At 52.1% G+C, this 16,900-nt stretch overlaps 2 protein-coding genes across 3 annotated transcripts in view; one reads left to right on the forward strand and one right to left on the reverse strand.

Moving 5' to 3' along the window:
- LOC132399396 (BTB/POZ domain-containing protein KCTD5-like) overlaps positions 1-776 on the reverse strand; it is a 65,215-nt gene extending 64,439 nt beyond the window's left edge. For both annotated transcript variants that reach the window (XM_059979690.1, XM_059979689.1), the window contains exon 1: positions 495-776. In XM_059979690.1, the coding sequence (XP_059835673.1) occupies positions 495-713 (219 nt within the window). In that variant the 5' untranslated portion in view covers positions 714-776. The remainder of the gene's footprint in view (positions 1-494) is intronic.
- Positions 777-6,622: 5,846 nt separating this feature from the next.
- Positions 6,623-16,900, forward strand: part of LOC132399397 (interleukin-21 receptor-like) — a 128,386-nt gene continuing 118,108 nt past the window's right edge. Inside the window, exon 1 of the mRNA XM_059979693.1 lies at positions 6,623-6,757. The gene's annotated coding sequence lies outside the window, so the exon portion shown is untranslated. The remainder of the gene's footprint in view (positions 6,758-16,900) is intronic.

The raw sequence follows: 16,900 nt of genomic DNA on the forward strand, positions 1-16,900 counted from the left end.
AGATTAAAGGACTACGTTTAGTTACCTGGTGTAAAGTAATACATTAGATGTGCAATGTAAATATTTACACTAAAGACAAAAGGTGCTTCAATAAGCTCTTTGGATTTTGCTCTCAGCCCAGTATTGATTAAGCAAGTTTTCGATCAGAATGCTCAGCAACCAAACCGTTCCTTCTTCATTACTGACAGCTTTATTGGATTAATCACCCCTTCGCCCCACTGTACCCCAGTGTCCAGTACCTTCACCACCTTATACTTCATATCCCGACTGCCAAATAAGCAGGCAACTACATCTCCACACTACAGTTTACAAACCCGCCTTTGTACCCCTCCAGTTTCAGCGCTCACGCTAACAGGCTAACTCCTGTCCACAACACCCATCTCCGATCACACCCAGTCTGTCCACAGCCTTACTACCACCCTTCCGCAATTCTGGTGCCCCCCTACCACCGGTACGCTCCATCCTTGCCCGGATCAGCTGCTCTTTCTCCGCACCTTGTCAGAGTCCAGGTCCGGGTCGGCTTGACACAGTCGGTACAGGAATGATTTGGGATCGCGGCACAGGGTTTGCCGGGTGCTCAGGAATCGAGTGCCGCCGACATTCAGCCGGACCCACTTAGCAGCGGCCGCGTACTCCATGCCGGAGCATTTCGGACAAAACGAGTTATTGAAGCTCTCGGGGAAATCCGAGAGCGACCCATTCCCCGTCGCCATTCTGGCGACCGATCACCAACCGCCCGCCACCAAAGCCAAACCTCCCGGCACACAGCGCGCGTCTCGCCCCACCACCCAGCACGCAGCGCGCCGCTCGCCCCACCTCCCAGCACGCAGCGCGCCGCTCGCCCCACCTCCCAGCACGCAGCGCGCCGCTCGCCCCACCTCCCAGCACGCAGCGCGCTTCTCGCCCCACCACCCAGCACGCAGCGCGCCGCTCGCCCCACCTCCCAGCACACAGCGCGCTTCTCGCCCCACCACCCAGCACGCAGCGCGCCGTTCGCCCCACCTCCCAGCATGCAGCGCGTCACACGCCTCGCACCCCCCCCCCCCTCCCAGGCATGACGTCGGAGCTCTTATCCCAAAGTAGTTTGGGGTTGGAAGTTTATTGTCCATTTCTCGGAACAAACATAGCTAAAGCCGTGTAAGAGGTTTAAAAGAAACTGAAGGTCTGAATAAAAAAGAAGTACATGTTGATATCGTTCAGCAGGTTGACAAACAAAACAGTAGACATGACGCATCCAGGCAAGTACATTTTGGCGCAATTATGCGGCACGCCCCAATTAACCGAAGTTTCATAGAAATAGTTAAAATGATACAAAAAGTCAAACTGAGTAACAAATTACGTATTTAAATGAAATACAGGATAAATTAGAACACTAGCTATAGTACTACAGTACAATAAACTATTAGTTGCTAATAGTTATCAACAGAGGAATTCATCCAGTATACACGATGAACGAAACCAGTGCGGACACTGAGTGGAGATGATGGACCGCCTTTGTGCAATGCTTTCGACGACTGCATCCTCCAAATCTTTTTCATTGTAACGTTTGAAATGATCGTCGATACCTTCAAATTCTTTGTAGTTCCCAACTTGTTGAAGCAGTGTAATTGTTTCATTTTCACTCGTGCCTGTTTCTGGCATCTCCAAGCCTGAACGCTTGAAACTGCAGTGAGCCAAATATTTCCGAATTGCCTTACTGCTTATTTCTCACCAACTATCAGTGACAAAAATCGCTGCTTTTTGAACACAAATGCACACAATTGATCACCCTAACACAGTGTGGCGTCTTGGAATGGCCACACAAGTGTGCATGGCGGATGCTAGTTGGAACCTATTTGACAGCAGTCTCCTGTCCCGGGTAAGCAGCATATCGTCCCAAATAAATGAATTATGGAGGATAAGCGTCCACCAATTTTCTTGATTCGTTTTTGTTCTTTAAGACTTGTTGCAAATCTGCCTGGCCCCAATCATCTTACTTTCACTATGGATGTCCAGTCCTCATACACCTCCATCCCTCATCAGGAAAGCCTCAAAGCTCTCTGTTTCTTTCTGGACCCTGGACCCAATTGGTTCCCCTCCACCACTGCTCTCCTCCATCTGGCGGAACTAGTCCTCACTCTCCATAATTTCCCCTTTGCTCCTCCCACTTCCTCCACCAGAAGGTGCTGCCACGGGCACTAGCATGGGTCCCAGCTGTGCCTGCCTTTATGTCGGCTATGTGGGACAGTCTAATCTCCTTGCCAACGTCAATATCACTCCCCAACTCTTCCTACACTACATCAATGACTGCATTGGTGCTGCTTCCTGCACCCATGCTGAGCTCATTGACTTCATCAATTTTGCCTCCAACTTCCACCCCGCCCTCAAATTTATCTGGTCCATTTCCAACACCTCCCTCCCTTTTCTCAATGTCCATGTCTCTCTCTCTCTCTTTTATAAGCTGATAACTTTTATAAACCCACTGATTCTGAACAGACACCTGGATTATACCTCCTCCCACCCTGTTACTTGTAAAAACGACATGCCCTTCTCCGAGCAGCCATGAAAGAAATGTAAGGCAGCAGATCATCAACCCCCAAATCCCCCCTCCTGCACGAAAACCGAGCAAAACGGATCAGTCACAGCGACCCTCAAATCCCCCTCACTGCACAAATGATATTTGTGGAGGAGATGTTGCTGACTAGGGTTTACAAGGGAGGAATTCAAGGAGGTATTGAAGCATGGGTCTTGAAGCTTGCTGACCAGTTTTGAGGGGGAGATAGTATTGAAGAGCATCCTGATATCCAGGGTTGAGTGAAGAGCCAATGGAATGGCTTTTGCTGTGGATCTGTTGTGATGCTGGGCAAATCCAGATCACTCCTCAGGTTTCATGACCAACATCTCAGAGGATGTAAGAGCTACTGGACGATACTGTCCACGCTGGCTTTCACTGTAGGATATCAGTAGATATCACAGCTGCATCGAGTGTGTCTAGGGCTTTGCTAGCTTTTCAATCACAGACAGAGTTATACGGGTATACAGTATGGCACCAGATCCTTCATCCCAACTCATCCACACTGACCGAGATGTATATACCAGCTCGTATTCCTTCCCCTCCTGCCGCCGTATTCTGGGTTCTGCCCCCTTCCCGATGAAGTGTCTCAGCCTGAAACACTGATTGTCTATTCCCCTCCATAGATGCTGCCTGTCTGACTGAGCTTCTCCAGCACTTTGTGCGTGTTTCTCAAGATTCCCGTGATCTGCAGGATCTCCTGTGCCCTACATAAACAAGTCCCATTTGCCCATATCCCCCTAAACCTTTCCTGTCCCTGTATGCATCCAAATGTCTTTGAAATGCTGCCATTGTACCTGGTTCTACCACTTCCTCTGGCAGCTCATTCCATTGAGGTTGCCTCCCAGGTCCCTCTTAAATCTTTCCACACTCTCCTCAAGCCCAAGTCGTCCACTGGTGGTGTAATGGCTGATGTGGTCGTGTACTGGTTAGCATTGTGCGTTACTGTGCCAGCTGTAAGATGGTGGTTCAGTTCCCTCCGCTGTCTGTCAGTAGTTTGTACGTTCTTCCAGTGACCGTGTGGGTTTCGTCAGAGTGCTCCCGTTCAAAAGCTGTATGAGTCGGTTAGTAATGTGTGTGTGTGCTGCATTGACACTGGCCAGCTGTCCAGCACATATTTGGACTGCATTGGTCATTGATCTAAACCACAGGCTTCATTTACTGTGTGTTTTGATAATTTGATGTACATGTAACAAGTACAGTTACTTTATTATTTGACTCACTTTCCTTGGGGGAAAAACCCGATAATATAAAACCATAAGAATTAGGCCAATTGTTCCATCGAATCTGCTCTGACATTTCATCATGGCTAATCCGATTTTCCTCTCAGCCCCAGTCTCCTGCTTTCTCCCTGTATCCTTCATTCCCTGACCAACCAAGAACCTATCAACCTCCGCCTTAAATATACCCAGTGATTTGGCCTCCACAGCCACCTGTGGCAGTGAATTCCACAGATTCGCCACTCTCTGGCTAAAGAAATTCCTCCTCATCTCTGTTTTAAAAGGACACCCCTCTATTCTGAGGCTGGGTCTTCTGGCCCTAGATTCCCACACCATAGGAAGCATCCTCTCCATATCCACTCTTTCGAGACCTTTCACCATTCCATATGTTTCAATGAGATCCCTCCTCAATCTTCTGAATTCCGGTGAGTAGAGACCCCGAGCCATCAAACGCTCCACATATGACAAGCCTTTCAATCCCAGAATCACTCTCACTAACCTCCTTTGAAACCTCTGCAACGCCAGCACATCGTCTCATAGATAAGGGAGCCAAAACTGCTCACAATACTCCAAGTGAGGCCTCACCAGTGCCCAATAAAGTCTCAACATTACATCCTTGCTTTTAATATTCTAGTCCTCTCAAAATAAATGTTATCATTGCCTCCCTGTCCATTTAGAAAATAGTCTACAGTTTTATTTCTTCTACCAAAGTGCGCGACCAAACACTTCCCGACACTATATTCCATCTGACACTTCTTTGCCCATTCTCCAAATCTGTGTAAGTCCTTCTGTAGCCTCTCTGCTTCCTCAAAACTGCCTGCCCCTCCAGTGTGTGTTCACTGTGTGCATTCACAGTCGCAACTGTGAATCGATTAGAGGAAGAAGCCCCTACGAGACATTCGACAGTTTTACCATTGAATAGCCCAGAGCCCTATAGTCAGTTGGACCAATCACTGGGGCTAGAAGGACTGGTCTGAGTCTCAAAGTCCTCACCTCGTGACACCCCAGCCTGTTACACCGAATCGTGCAAATCGTGGTCTTGCTTTGGGGCTTTGCCATCACTTGATTGGAGGGTGGAGGGTGCTGATGCCTATTTTGAGGAAGTGGGTGGGGTGATGGAGGGTTGTTGCTTTGCATCTGCTGGTGTGTGGGAGGGAGGTGGGGGCTTTGGGGTTCTAATATTTTTACTGTCATTGGTTCTTTGAGGCACTTCCATGTTTGTGGAAGTCAAGAACCAAGAATTACTTTGCATACATTTCTCTGATATTAAATGGAACTATTAAACTTGAACAAAACCATCCACGATGAAGCACCCTGTTAACCTTCCTTCACCACCAGGGTACACAACCCCCAGCATTTACTTGAGCCACACACACAACATGCCGGGGGAACTCAGCGGTCCAGGCACAGCTACAGAGAGGAGTGAGCAATCGACACTTCGGCCCGAGACCCTTCTTCAGGAACGCTTCTGCAGATCTCTTGTTTGTGTTTCACTGTAGTTTCTTGCCCAGTTCTCATGCTTTTTGTCCCCTTTCTTGGGGATATGGGTGTCAAGGTTGTAGACGTTACCAAGATGGGAGTACTTCTCAGATCGATTTCAAAAACCTCCATGTGTGAGAGAATCTTCCACTGCAGCTCTCTATCAGCCACTCATTATTCTATTTAACATGCTCACCAACAATACCCTAGCCCACACAGACTTGTGAATAATGCCCTCCTCTTTATGTTTCGGTTACTAATTCTGAACAGCTTCAAAAGCTGAGGGTGGAGTTTTTAATGTTGCAATGCACCGTGTAGGTGGTCTAAAACACAATAGGTGATTTTTCTGTGTAAGTTGCTGAGTTTGTTTAATTTGATAAAAAGAAATGGCTAAACAGAGAAATCCTCCTTAGACAGAGGATTGTATGATCTTGTGTTTTACCTGAGCTAAATGCCTGAGCGTAGAGATACACTAACCCCTTCTTCTTCTTCTTGGGCCCCCAGCGAAAAGGTGATAGGGGAAGCCATAGGCTGGAGAATAGAGAATCTGATAGGAGAGGAGAGTGGACAATAGGAGAAAAGGAAGGAGGAGGGGACCCAGGGGGAAGTAATAGGTGAGAAAAGTAAAGGGTCAGAGTGGGGAATAGAGGAAGGGGAGGGGGAGTTTTTTTACCGGAAGGAGAAATCGATATTCATGCCATCAGGTTGGAGGGTTAGGGTGTTGATCCTCCACCCTGAGGGTGGCCTCATCTTGGCAAAAGAGGAGGCCATGGATCGACACGTTGGAATGGGAATGGGGATCAGGATTAAAATGTTTGGCCACTGGGAGGTCCCGGTTATGGTGGATGGTGCGGAGGTGCTCGATGAAGCGATCCCCCAATTCACGACGGGTCTCGGCAACGCAGAGGAGGCTGCTTCGGGAGTTCTGGCTACAACAGGAAATCCCAGCAGATCCCTACTTGAAACACTGCATCATCTCCTTCTGGGGCCCTAAGTGGAGGTGAGAGAGGAGGTGTATGGGCAGGTGTTGCACTTTGGTTGCCTGGAAGTGCCCGGAAGGAGATCAGTGGGGAGGGACTAATGGATAAGGGACTCACGGAGGGACACTGTATCTCTCTAATATGGTTCTTGACATAGGCAGACCAATTCTTCATCTTGCCCATGGTGTACATACCCTAGGAATAGTTACCATTGTGTGTGTGTTTGTGTGTTTTCTGTATATATGTTCTATATGTTAGAGCACATGACAGTAAACTCAACAATGGTGACACTGATCAGTTCTTTTTCTCTCAACTTTGAAGATTAGGACTGTCCTCTAGATGTCACTAATTTCTTGAAATCATAATTTCAACTCTGCATGAAGACATGAGAGTGTGGATACTGAGGTGGCAAACGCTGTTCCTAGTGATGGTGCTTGCTGCTGAGCTGTGGCTGGATGGGAATTACAGGTGTCCTCCTGCAGGCGGCGATAATGAGAACCCATCAGCAAGCACTGGGGAAATACAAAGTAAGTTGACATAGACAGACATACATACTTTATTGATCCTGAGGGAAATTGGGTTTCATTACTGCCACACCAAGAATAGTGAAGAAATATAGCAATATAAAACCACAAATAATTAAATAATAATAAGTTAATCATGCCAAGTGGAAATAAGTTCAGGACCAGCCAATTGGCTCAGGTGTCTGAGGTGTCTGAAGTTTCATGGGATGCATTCTGAGCCAAGTGGACAACTGCAAATGGCATATTACCCTTTGCTGCAAGATGGCTGGAGCTTAGAAACAAAGAAATATTGTCATAATTACCAGGAGATTGATGAGGCCACGTCTGAACGACTATGTACGGCTTTGATCCCCTTATTTAAGAAAGAATAACCTGGCATTGGAGATTAGTTCCTCGGGTCAGAGGGCTGTTCTGTCACAAAAAAGCTAAAGAAAGTTTATCAATATCTTCTGAAGACTAGATGAATGACTAATGACCTTATTGAAACATTTAAGATCTTGAGGGAGCACGACAAGGTAGATTTTGTGATGTTTCATTAATGGCTTAATCTCAAATGAAGGAATGTAGTCACAAGTTAGGGGCAGTCATAACTGAAAAGGCTCAGAGCCTTTAGCAGAGGATGGTGACGTTCTGGAATTCTCTACCCCAGACAGTTAGATTACTGGGATTATTTAACAGGGAAGTACATAGGGGTACAAGTGGAGACAAGGCCTATGGACGATAAACTATGTTTATATTTAGTGGCAGGACAGGCTTAAACAGCTTATTAGGATTTTTTGGCTTATTTGGATTTTCTTCTGCAAGTGTGGTTCCTCAGATTATGGTATATTCTCAATAGTTACGTGTCTTAGAAATGTTTGTTGCTCATAAATAATTTGCAGGAGTACAAGACGATACATCTGAGTCCATCACAAAGCTACAGCAAAGGATAAATAATGCTGAACAGTTCATGAGCGGAACATCTCAATGGTTAAACTTTGTTTCTAGTTAAAAATACACTCAATAGCCACTTTTTAGGTACCTCCTTTGTTGTGATCTGCTGCTGCTATAACCCATCCACTTCACGGTTTGACATATTTATTGTGTCCAGAGATGTTTTTTTTTCTGCACAACACTGTTGTAACACGTGCTTATTAGATTTCCTGTCAGCTTGAACCAGTCTGGCCATTCTCCTCTGACCTCTTTCATTAACAGAGTGTACTTGTTCACAGAACTGCCACTCCCAAGGTGATTTTTGCTATTTGCACCATTCTCTGTAAACTCTAAAGACTACTGTGTGTGAAAATCCCAGGAGATCAGCAGTTTTTGAGATACTCAAACCACCGCATTTGGCTCCAAGAAAAATTCCACAGTCAGACTCACTTAGTTCACATTTCTTCCCCATTCTGATGTTTGATCTGAACAACAATTGAACTTCTTGACCACGTCTACATGCTTTTATGCATTGAGTTGCTGCCACATGATTGGTGATATTTGCAATATTGAGCAGGTGTACAGGCATACCTAATAAAATGGCTGCTGAGTGTGTAATAAAATTGACATTGAAACACGGAAGTGTTCTCCACTGCACTAACAAAAGATGGAGAATGTTTATGCTGCTGCTAATCAAGTAGGTTGGCTTATTGGATGAAATTTTATTGTAGAGCTGCCAAATGGTTGTACTCAAACAAGAGACTGGCCACTTATGATATCAATACAGAAGCCTCCATATCCCACATTATGTTCTTCAGCCTCATATCTAAGCAGAAATTCATGTTCTGGGAGATCCAGAATTGAAAACCTCAAGGATGATGTTCTTTCCAGAGTCATACAACAAACATAGTTGCCTGATGTGTCAGCTAGCGTTGAGTACTGGTGATCTCTGAAATAAATTGCAACCTGCATCAGAGAAATCCTTCCAGGGATCTTCAGGACCCACTGGAATCTCTCCAACCTCACTTGCAATAAGCCTTGCTCACAGCTCCAGAAATTCATCGCTCATTGCTGACTTCAAGCATCTCTGTGACCAAGTGGAGTATGCACGTTCTCCTTCCGACCATGTGGAGTCTGCACGTTCTCTCTCTGACCAAGTGGAGTCTGCACGTTGTCCCTGTGACCAAGTGGAGTCTGCACGTTCTCCCTCTGACCGAGTGGAGTCTGCACGTTCTCCCTCTGACCGAGTGGAGTCTGCACGTTCTCTCTCTGACTGAGTGGAGTCTGCACGTTGTCCCTGTGACCAAGTGGAGTCTGCACGTTCTCCCTCTGACCGAGTGGAGTCTGCACGTTCTCCCTCTGACTGAGTGGAGTCTGCACGTTCTCCCTCTGACCGAGTGGAGTCTGCACGTTCTCCCTCTGACCGAGTGGAGTCTGCACGTTCTCCCTCTGACTGAGTGGAGTCTGCACGTTCTCTCTCTGACCGAGTGGAGTCTGCACGTTCTCCCTCTGACCGAGTGGAGTCTGCACGTTCTCTCTCTGACTGAGTGGAGTCTGCACGTTCTCCCTCTGACCGAGTGGAGTCTGCACGTTCTCCCTCTGACCGAGTGGAGTCTGCACGTTCTCTCTCTGACTGAGTGGAGTCTGCACGTTCTCTCTCTGACTGAGTGGAGTCTGCACGTTCTCCCTCTGACCGAGTGGAGTCTGCAAGTTCTCCCTCTGACCGAGTGGAGTCTGCACGTTCTCCCTCTGACCGAGTGGAGTCTGCACGTTCTCTCTCTGACTGAGTGGAGTCTGCACGTTCTCCCTCTGACCGAGTGGAGTCTGCACGTTCTCTCTCTGACTGAGTGGAGTCTGCACGTTCTCCCTCTGACCGAGTGGAGTCTGCACGTTCTCCCTCTGACCGAGTGGAGTCTGCACGTTCTCCCTCTGACCGAGTGGAGTCTGCACGTTCTCCCTCTGACCGAGTGGAGTCTGCACGTTCTCTCTCTGACTGAGTGGAGTCTGCACGTTCTCCCTCTGACCGAGTGGAGTCTGCACGTTCTCCCTCTGACCGAGTGGAGTCTGCACGTTCTCTCTCTGACTGAGTGGAGTCGGCACGTTCTCCCTCTGACCGAGTGGAGTCTGCACGTTCTCTCTCTGACTGAGTGGAGTCTGCACGTTCTCCCTCTGACCGAGTGGAGTCTGCACGTTCTCCCTCTGACCGAGTGGAGTCTGCACGTTCTCCCTCTGACCGAGTGGAGTCTGCACGTTCTCTCTCTGACTGAGTGGAGTCTGCACGTTCTCCCTCTGACCGAGTGGAGTCTGCACGTTCTCCCTCTGACCGAGTGGAGTCTGCACGTTCTCTCTCTGACTGAGTGGAGTCTGCACGTTCTCCCTCTGACCGAGTGGAGTCTGCACGTTCTCTCTCTGACTGAGTGGAGTCTGCACGTTCTCCCTCTGACCGAGTGGAGTCTGCACGTTCTCCCTCTGACCGAGTGGAGTCTGCACGTTCTCCCTCTGACCGAGTGGAGTCTGCACGTTCTCCCTCTGACCGAGTGGAGTCTGCACGTTCTCTCTCTGACTGAGTGGAGTCTGCACGTTCTCCCTCTGACCGAGTGGAGTCTGCACGTTCTCCCTCTGACCGAGTGGAGTCTGCACGTTCTCTCTCTGACTGAGTGGAGTCGGCACGTTCTCCCTCTGACCGAGTGGAGTCTGCACGTTCTCTCTCTGACTGAGTGGAGTCTGCACGTTCTCTCTCTGACCGAGTGGAGTCTGCACGTTCTCCCTCTGACCGAGTGGAGTCTGCACGTTCTCCCTCTGACCGAGTGGAGTCTGCACGTTCTCCCTCTGACCGAGTGGAGTCTGCACGTTCTCCCTCTGACCGAGTGGAGTCTGCACGTTCTCTCTCTGACCGAGTGGAGTCTGCACGTTCTCCCTCTGACCGAGTGGAGTCTGCACGTTCTCCCTCTGACCGAGTGGAGTCTGCACGTTCTCCCTCTGCCTGAGTGGAGTCTGCACGTTCTCCCTGTGACCGAGTGGAGTCTGCACGTTCTCCCTCTGACCGAGTGGAGTCTGCACGTTCTCCCTCTGACCGAGTGGAGTCTGCACGTTCTCCCTCTGACCGAGTGGAGTCTGCACGTTCTCCCTCTGACCGAGTGGAGTCTGCACGTTCTCCCTGTGACTGAGTGGAGTCTGCACGTTCTCCCTCTGCCCGAGTGGAGTCTGCACGTTCTCCCTCTGACCGAGTGGAGTCTGCACGTTCTCCCTCTGACCGAGTGGAGTCTGCACGTTCTCTCTCTGACTGAGTGGAGTCTGCACGTTCTCCCTCTGACCAAGTGGAGTCTGCACGTTCTCTCTCTGACCGAGTGGAGTCTGCACGTTCTCTCTCTGACTGAGTGGAGTCTGCACGTTCTCCCTCTGACTGAGTGGAGTCTGCACGTTCTCCCTCTGACCGAGTGGAGTCTGCACGTTCTCCCTCTGCCTGAGTGGAGCCTGCACGTTCTCCCTCTGACCGAGTGGAGTCTGCACGTTCTCCCTCTGCCTGAGTGGAGTCTGCACGTTCTCCCTCTGACCGAGTGGAGTCTGCACGTTCTCTCTCTGACTGAGTGGAGTCTGCATGTTCTCTCTCTGACTGAGTGGAGTCTGCACGTTCTCCCTCTGACCGAGTGGAGTCTGCACGTTCTCCCTCTGACCGAGTGGAGTCTGCACGTTCTCCCTCTGACCGAGTGGAGTCTGCACGTTCTCTCTCTGACCGAGTGGAGTCTGCACGTTCTCCCTCTGACCGAGTGGAGTCTGCACGTTCTCTCTCTGACCGAGTGGAGTCTGCACGTTCTCCCTCTGACCGAGTGGAGTCTGCACGTTCTCCCTCTGACCGAGTGGAGTCTGCACGTTCTCTCTCTGACTGAGTGGAGTCTGCACGTTCTCCCTCTGACCGAGTGGAGTCTGCACGTTCTCCCTCTGACCGAGTGGAGTCTGCACGTTCTCTCTCTGACTGAGTGGAGTCTGCACGTTCTCCCTCTGACCGAGTGGAGTCTGCACGTTCTCCCTCTGACCGAGTGGAGTCTGCACGTTCTCCCTCTGACCGAGTGGAGTCTGCACTTTCTCCCTCTGACCGAGTGGAGTCTGCACGTTCTCCCTCTGACCGAGTGGAGTCTGCACGTTCTCTCTCTGACCGAGTGGAGTCTGCACGTTCTCTCTCTGACCGAGTGGAGTCTGCACGTTCTCCCTCTGACCGAGTGGAGTCTGCACGTTCTCTCTCTGACCGAGTGGAGTCTGCACGTTCTCCCTCTGACCGAGTGGAGTCTGCACGTTCTCCCTCTGACCGAGTGGAGTCTGCACGTTCTCTCTCTGACCGAGTGGAGTCTGCACGTTCTCCCTCTGACCGAGTGGAGTCTGCACGTTCTCCCTCTGACCGAGTGGAGTCTGCACGTTCTCTCTCTGACCGAGTGGAGTCTGCACGTTCTCCCTCTGACCGAGTGGAGTCTGCACGTTCTCCCTCTGACCGAGTGGAGTCTGCACGTTCTCTCTCTGACGGAGTGGAGTCTGCACGTTCTCCCTCTGACCGAGTGGAGTCTGCACGTTCTCCCTCTGACCGAGTGGAGTCTGCACGTTCTCCCTCTGACCGAGTGGAATCTGCACGTTCTCCCTCTGACCGAGTGGAGTCTGCACTTTCTCCCTCTGACCGAGTGGAGTCTGCACGTTCTCCCTCTGACCGAGTGGAGTCTGCACGTTCTCTCTCTGACCGAGTGGAGTCTGCACGTTCTCTCTCTGACTGAGTGGAGTCTGCACGTTCTCACTCTGACCGAGTGGAGTCTGCACGTTCTCCCTCTGACCGAGTGGAGTCTGCACGTTCTCTCTCTGACTGAGTGGAGTCTGCACGTTCTCCCTCTGACCGAGTGGAGTCTGCACGTTCTCCCTCTGACCGAGTGGAGTCTGCACGTTCTCTCTCTGACCGAGTGGAGTCTGCAAGTTCTCCCTCTGACCGAGTGGAGTCTGCACGTTCTCCCTCTGACCGAGTGGAGTCTGCACGTTCTCCCTCTGACCGAGTGGAGTCTGCACGTTCTCTCTCTGACCGAGTGGAGTCTGCACGTTCTCCCTCTGACCGAGTGGAGTCTGCACGTTCTCCCTCTGACCGAGTGGAGTCTGCACGTTCTCTCTCTGACGGAGTGGAGTCTGCACGTTCTCCCTCTGACCGAGTGGAGTCTGCACGTTCTCCCTCTGACCGAGTGGAGTCTGCACGTTCTCCCTCTGACCGAGTGGAGTCTGCACGTTCTCCCTCTGCCTGAGTGGAGTCTGCACGTTCTCTCTCTGACTGAGTGGAGTCTGCACGTTCTCCCTCTGACCGAGTGGAGTCTGCACGTTCTCCCTCTGCCCGAGTGGAGTCTGCACGTTCTCTCTCTGACTGAGTGGAGTCTGCATGTTCTCTCCCTGACCGAGTGGAGTCTGCACGTTCTCCCTCTGACCGAGTGGAGTCGGCACGTTCTCCCTCTGACCGAGTGGAGTCTGCACGTTCTCCCTCTGACCGAGTGGAGTCTGCACGTTCTCCCTCTGACCGAGTGGAGTCTGCACGTTCTCCCTCTGCCTGAGTGGAGTCTGCACGTTCTCTCTCTGACTGAGTGGAGTCTGCACGTTCTCCCTCTGACCGAGTGGAGTCGGCACGTTCTCCCTCTGACCGAGTGGAGTCTGCACGTTCTCCCTCTGACCGAGTGGAGTCTGCACGTTCTCCCTCTGACCGAGTGGAGTCTGCACGTTCTCCCTCTGCCTGAGTGGAGTCTGCACGTTCTCTCTCTGACTGAGTGGAGTCTGCACGTTCTCCCTCTGACCGAGTGGAGTCTGCACGTTCTCCCTCTGCCCGAGTGGAGTCTGCACGTTCTCTCTCTGACTGAGTGGAGTCTGCATGTTCTCTCCCTGACCGAGTGGAGTCTGCACGTTCTCTCTCTGACCGAGTGGAGTCTGCACGTTCTCCCTCTGACCGAGTGGAGTCTGCACGTTCTCCCTCTGACCGAGTGGAGTCTGCACGTTCTCTCTCTGACTGAGTGGAGTCTGCACGTTCTCCCTCTGACCGAGTGGAGTCTGCACGTTCTCCCTCTGACCGAGTGGAGTCTGCACGTTCTCCCTCTGACCGAGTGGAGTCTGCACGTTCTCCCTCTGACCGAGTGGAGTCTGCACGTTCTCCCTCTGACCGAGTGGAGTCTGCACGTTCTCCCTCTGACCGAGTGGAATCTGCACGTTCTCCCTCTGACCGAGTGGAGTCTGCACGTTCTCCCTCTGACCGAGTGGAGTCTGCACGTTCACCCTCTGACCGAGTGGAGTCTGCACGTTCTCCCTCTGACCGAGTGGAGTCTGCACGTTCTCCCTCTGACCGAGTGGAATCTGCACGTTCTCTCTCTGACCGAGTGGAGTCTGCACGTTCTCTCTCTGACTGAGTGGAGTCTGCACGTTCTCTCTCTGACAGAGTGGAGTCTGCACGTTCTCCCTCTGACCGAGTGGAGTCTGCACGTTCTCTCTCTGACGGAGTGGAGTCTGCACGTTCTCCCTCTGACCGAGTGGAGTCTGCACGTTCTCCCTCTGACCGAGTGGAGTCTGCACGTTCACCCTCTGACCGAGTGGAGTCTGCACGTTCTCCCTCTGACCGAGTGGAGTCTGCACGTTCTCCCTCTGACCGAGTGGAGTCTGCACGTTCTCCCTCTGACCGAGTGGAGTCTGCACGTTCTCTCTCTGACCGAGTGGAGTCTGCACGTTCTCCCTCTGACCGAGTGGAGTCTGCACGTTCTCCCTCTGACCGAGTGGAGTCTGCACGTTCTCCCTCTGACCGAGTGGAGTCTGCACGTTCTCCCTCTGACCGAGTGGAGTCTGCACGTTCTCCCTCTGACCGAGTGGAGTCTGCACGTTCTCCCTCTGACCGAGTGGAGTCTGCACGTTCACCCTCTGACCGAGTGGAGTCTGCACGTTCTCCCTCTGACCGAGTGGAGTCTGCACGTTCTCCCTCTGACCGAGTGGAGTCTGCACGTTCTCCCTCTGACCGAGTGGAGTCTGCACGTTCTCCCTCTGACCGAGTGGAGTCTGCACGTTCTCCCTCTGACCGAGTGGAGTCTGCACGTTCTCCCTCTGACCGAGTGGAGTCTGCACGTTCTCCCTCTGACCGAGTGGAGTCTGCACGTTCTCCCTCTGACCGACTGGAGTCTGCACGTTCTCCCTCTGCCTGAGTGGAGTCTGCACGTTCTCCCTGTGACCGAGTGGAGTCTGCACGTTCTCCCTCTGACCGAGTGGAGTCTGCACGTTCTCCCTCTGACCGAGTGGAGTCTGCACGTTCTCCCTCTGACCGAGTGGAGTCTGCACGTTCTCCCTCTGCCTGAGTGGAGCCTGCACGTTCTCCCTCTGACCGAGTGGAGTCTGCACGTTCTCCCTCTGCCTGAGTGGAGTCTGCACGTTCTCCCTCTGACCGAGTGGAGTCTGCACGTTCTCCCTCTGACCGAGTGGAGTCTGCACGTTCTCCCTCTGACCGAGTGGAGTCTGCACGTTCTCTCTCTGACTGAGTGGAGTCTGCATGTTCTCTCTCTGACTGAGTGGAGTCTGCACGTTCTCCCTCTGACCGAGTGGAGTCTGCACGTTCTCCCTCTGACCGAGTGGAGTCTGCACGTTCTCCCTCTGACCGAGTGGAGTCTGCACGTTCTCTCTCTGACCGAGTGGAGTCTGCACGTTCTCCCTCTGACCGAGTGGAGTCTGCACGTTCTCCCTCTGACCGAGTGGAGTCTGCACGTTCTCCCTCTGACCGAGTGGAGTCTGCACGTTCTCCCTCTGACCGAGTGGAGTCTGCACGTTCTCCCTCTGACCGAGTGGAGTCTGCACGTTCTCTCTCTGACCGAGTGGAGTCTGCACGTTCTCCCTCTGACCGAGTGGAGTCTGCACGTTCTCCCTCTGACCGAGTGGAGTCTGCACGTTCTCTCTCTGACCGAGTGGAGTCTGCACGTTCTCCCTCTGACCGAGTGGAGTCTGCACGTTCTCCCTCTGACCGAGTGGAATCTGCACGTTCTCCCTCTGACCGAGTGGAGTCTGCACTTTCTCCCTCTGACCGAGTGGAGTCTGCACGTTCTCTCTCTGACCGAGTGGAGTCTGCACGTTCTCCCTCTGACCGAGTGGAGTCTGCACGTTCTCCCTCTGACCGAGTGGAGTCTGCACGTTCTCCCTCTGACCGAGTGGAGTCTGCACGTTCTCCCTCTGACCGAGTGGAGTCTGCACGTTCTCCCTCTGACCGAGTGGAGTCTGCACGTTCTCCCTCTGACCGAGTGGAGTCTGCACGTTCTCCCTCTGACCGAGTGGAGTCTGCACGTTCTCCCTCTGACCGAGTGGAGTCTGCACGTTCTCCCTCTGACCGAGTGGAGTCTGCACGTTCTCCCTCTGACCGAGTGGAGTCTGCACGTTCTCTCTCTGACCGAGTGGAGTCTGCACGTTCTCCCTCTGACCGAGTGGAGTCTGCACGTTCTCCCTCTGACCGAGTGGAGTCTGCACGTTCTCTCTCTGACCGAGTGGAGTCTGCACGTTCTCCCTCTGACCGAGTGGAGTCTGCACGTTCTCCCTCTGACCGAGTGGAGTCTGCACGTTCTCCCTCTGACCGAGTGGAGTCTGCACGTTCTCCCTCTGACCGAGTGGAGTCTGCACGTTCTCCCTCTGACCGAGTGGAGTCTGCACGTTCTCCCTCTGACTGAGTGGAGTCTGCACGTTCTCCCTCTGACCGAGTGGAGTCTGCACGTTCTCCCTCTGACCGAGTGGAATCTGCACGTTCTCCCTCTGACCGAGTGGAGTCTGCACTTTCTCCCTCTGACCGAGTGGAGTCTGCACGTTCTCCCTCTGACCGAGTGGAGTCTGCACGTTCTCTCTCTGACCGAGTGGAGTCTGCACGTTCTCTCTCTGACTGAGTGGAGTCTGCACGTTCTCACTCTGACCGAGTGGAGTCTGCACGTTCTCCCTCTGACCGAGTGGAGTCTGCACGTTCTCCCTCTGACCGAGTGGAGTCTGCACGTTCTCACTCTGACCGAGTGGAGTCTGCACGTTCTCCCTCTGACCGAGTGGAGTCTGCACGTTCTCTCTCTGACTGAGTGGAGTCTGCACGTTCTCCCTCTGACCGAGTGGAGTCTGCACGTTCTCCCTCTGACCGAGTGGAGTCTGCACGTTCTCTCTCTGACCGAGTGGAGTCTGCAAGTTCTCCCTCTGACCGAGTGGAGTCTGCACGTTCTCCCTCTGACCGAGTGGAGT

Source organism: Hypanus sabinus, chromosome 9 (assembly GCF_030144855.1).
Source record: "Hypanus sabinus isolate sHypSab1 chromosome 9, sHypSab1.hap1, whole genome shotgun sequence".
Lineage (NCBI taxonomy): Eukaryota > Metazoa > Chordata > Chondrichthyes > Myliobatiformes > Dasyatidae > Hypanus > Hypanus sabinus.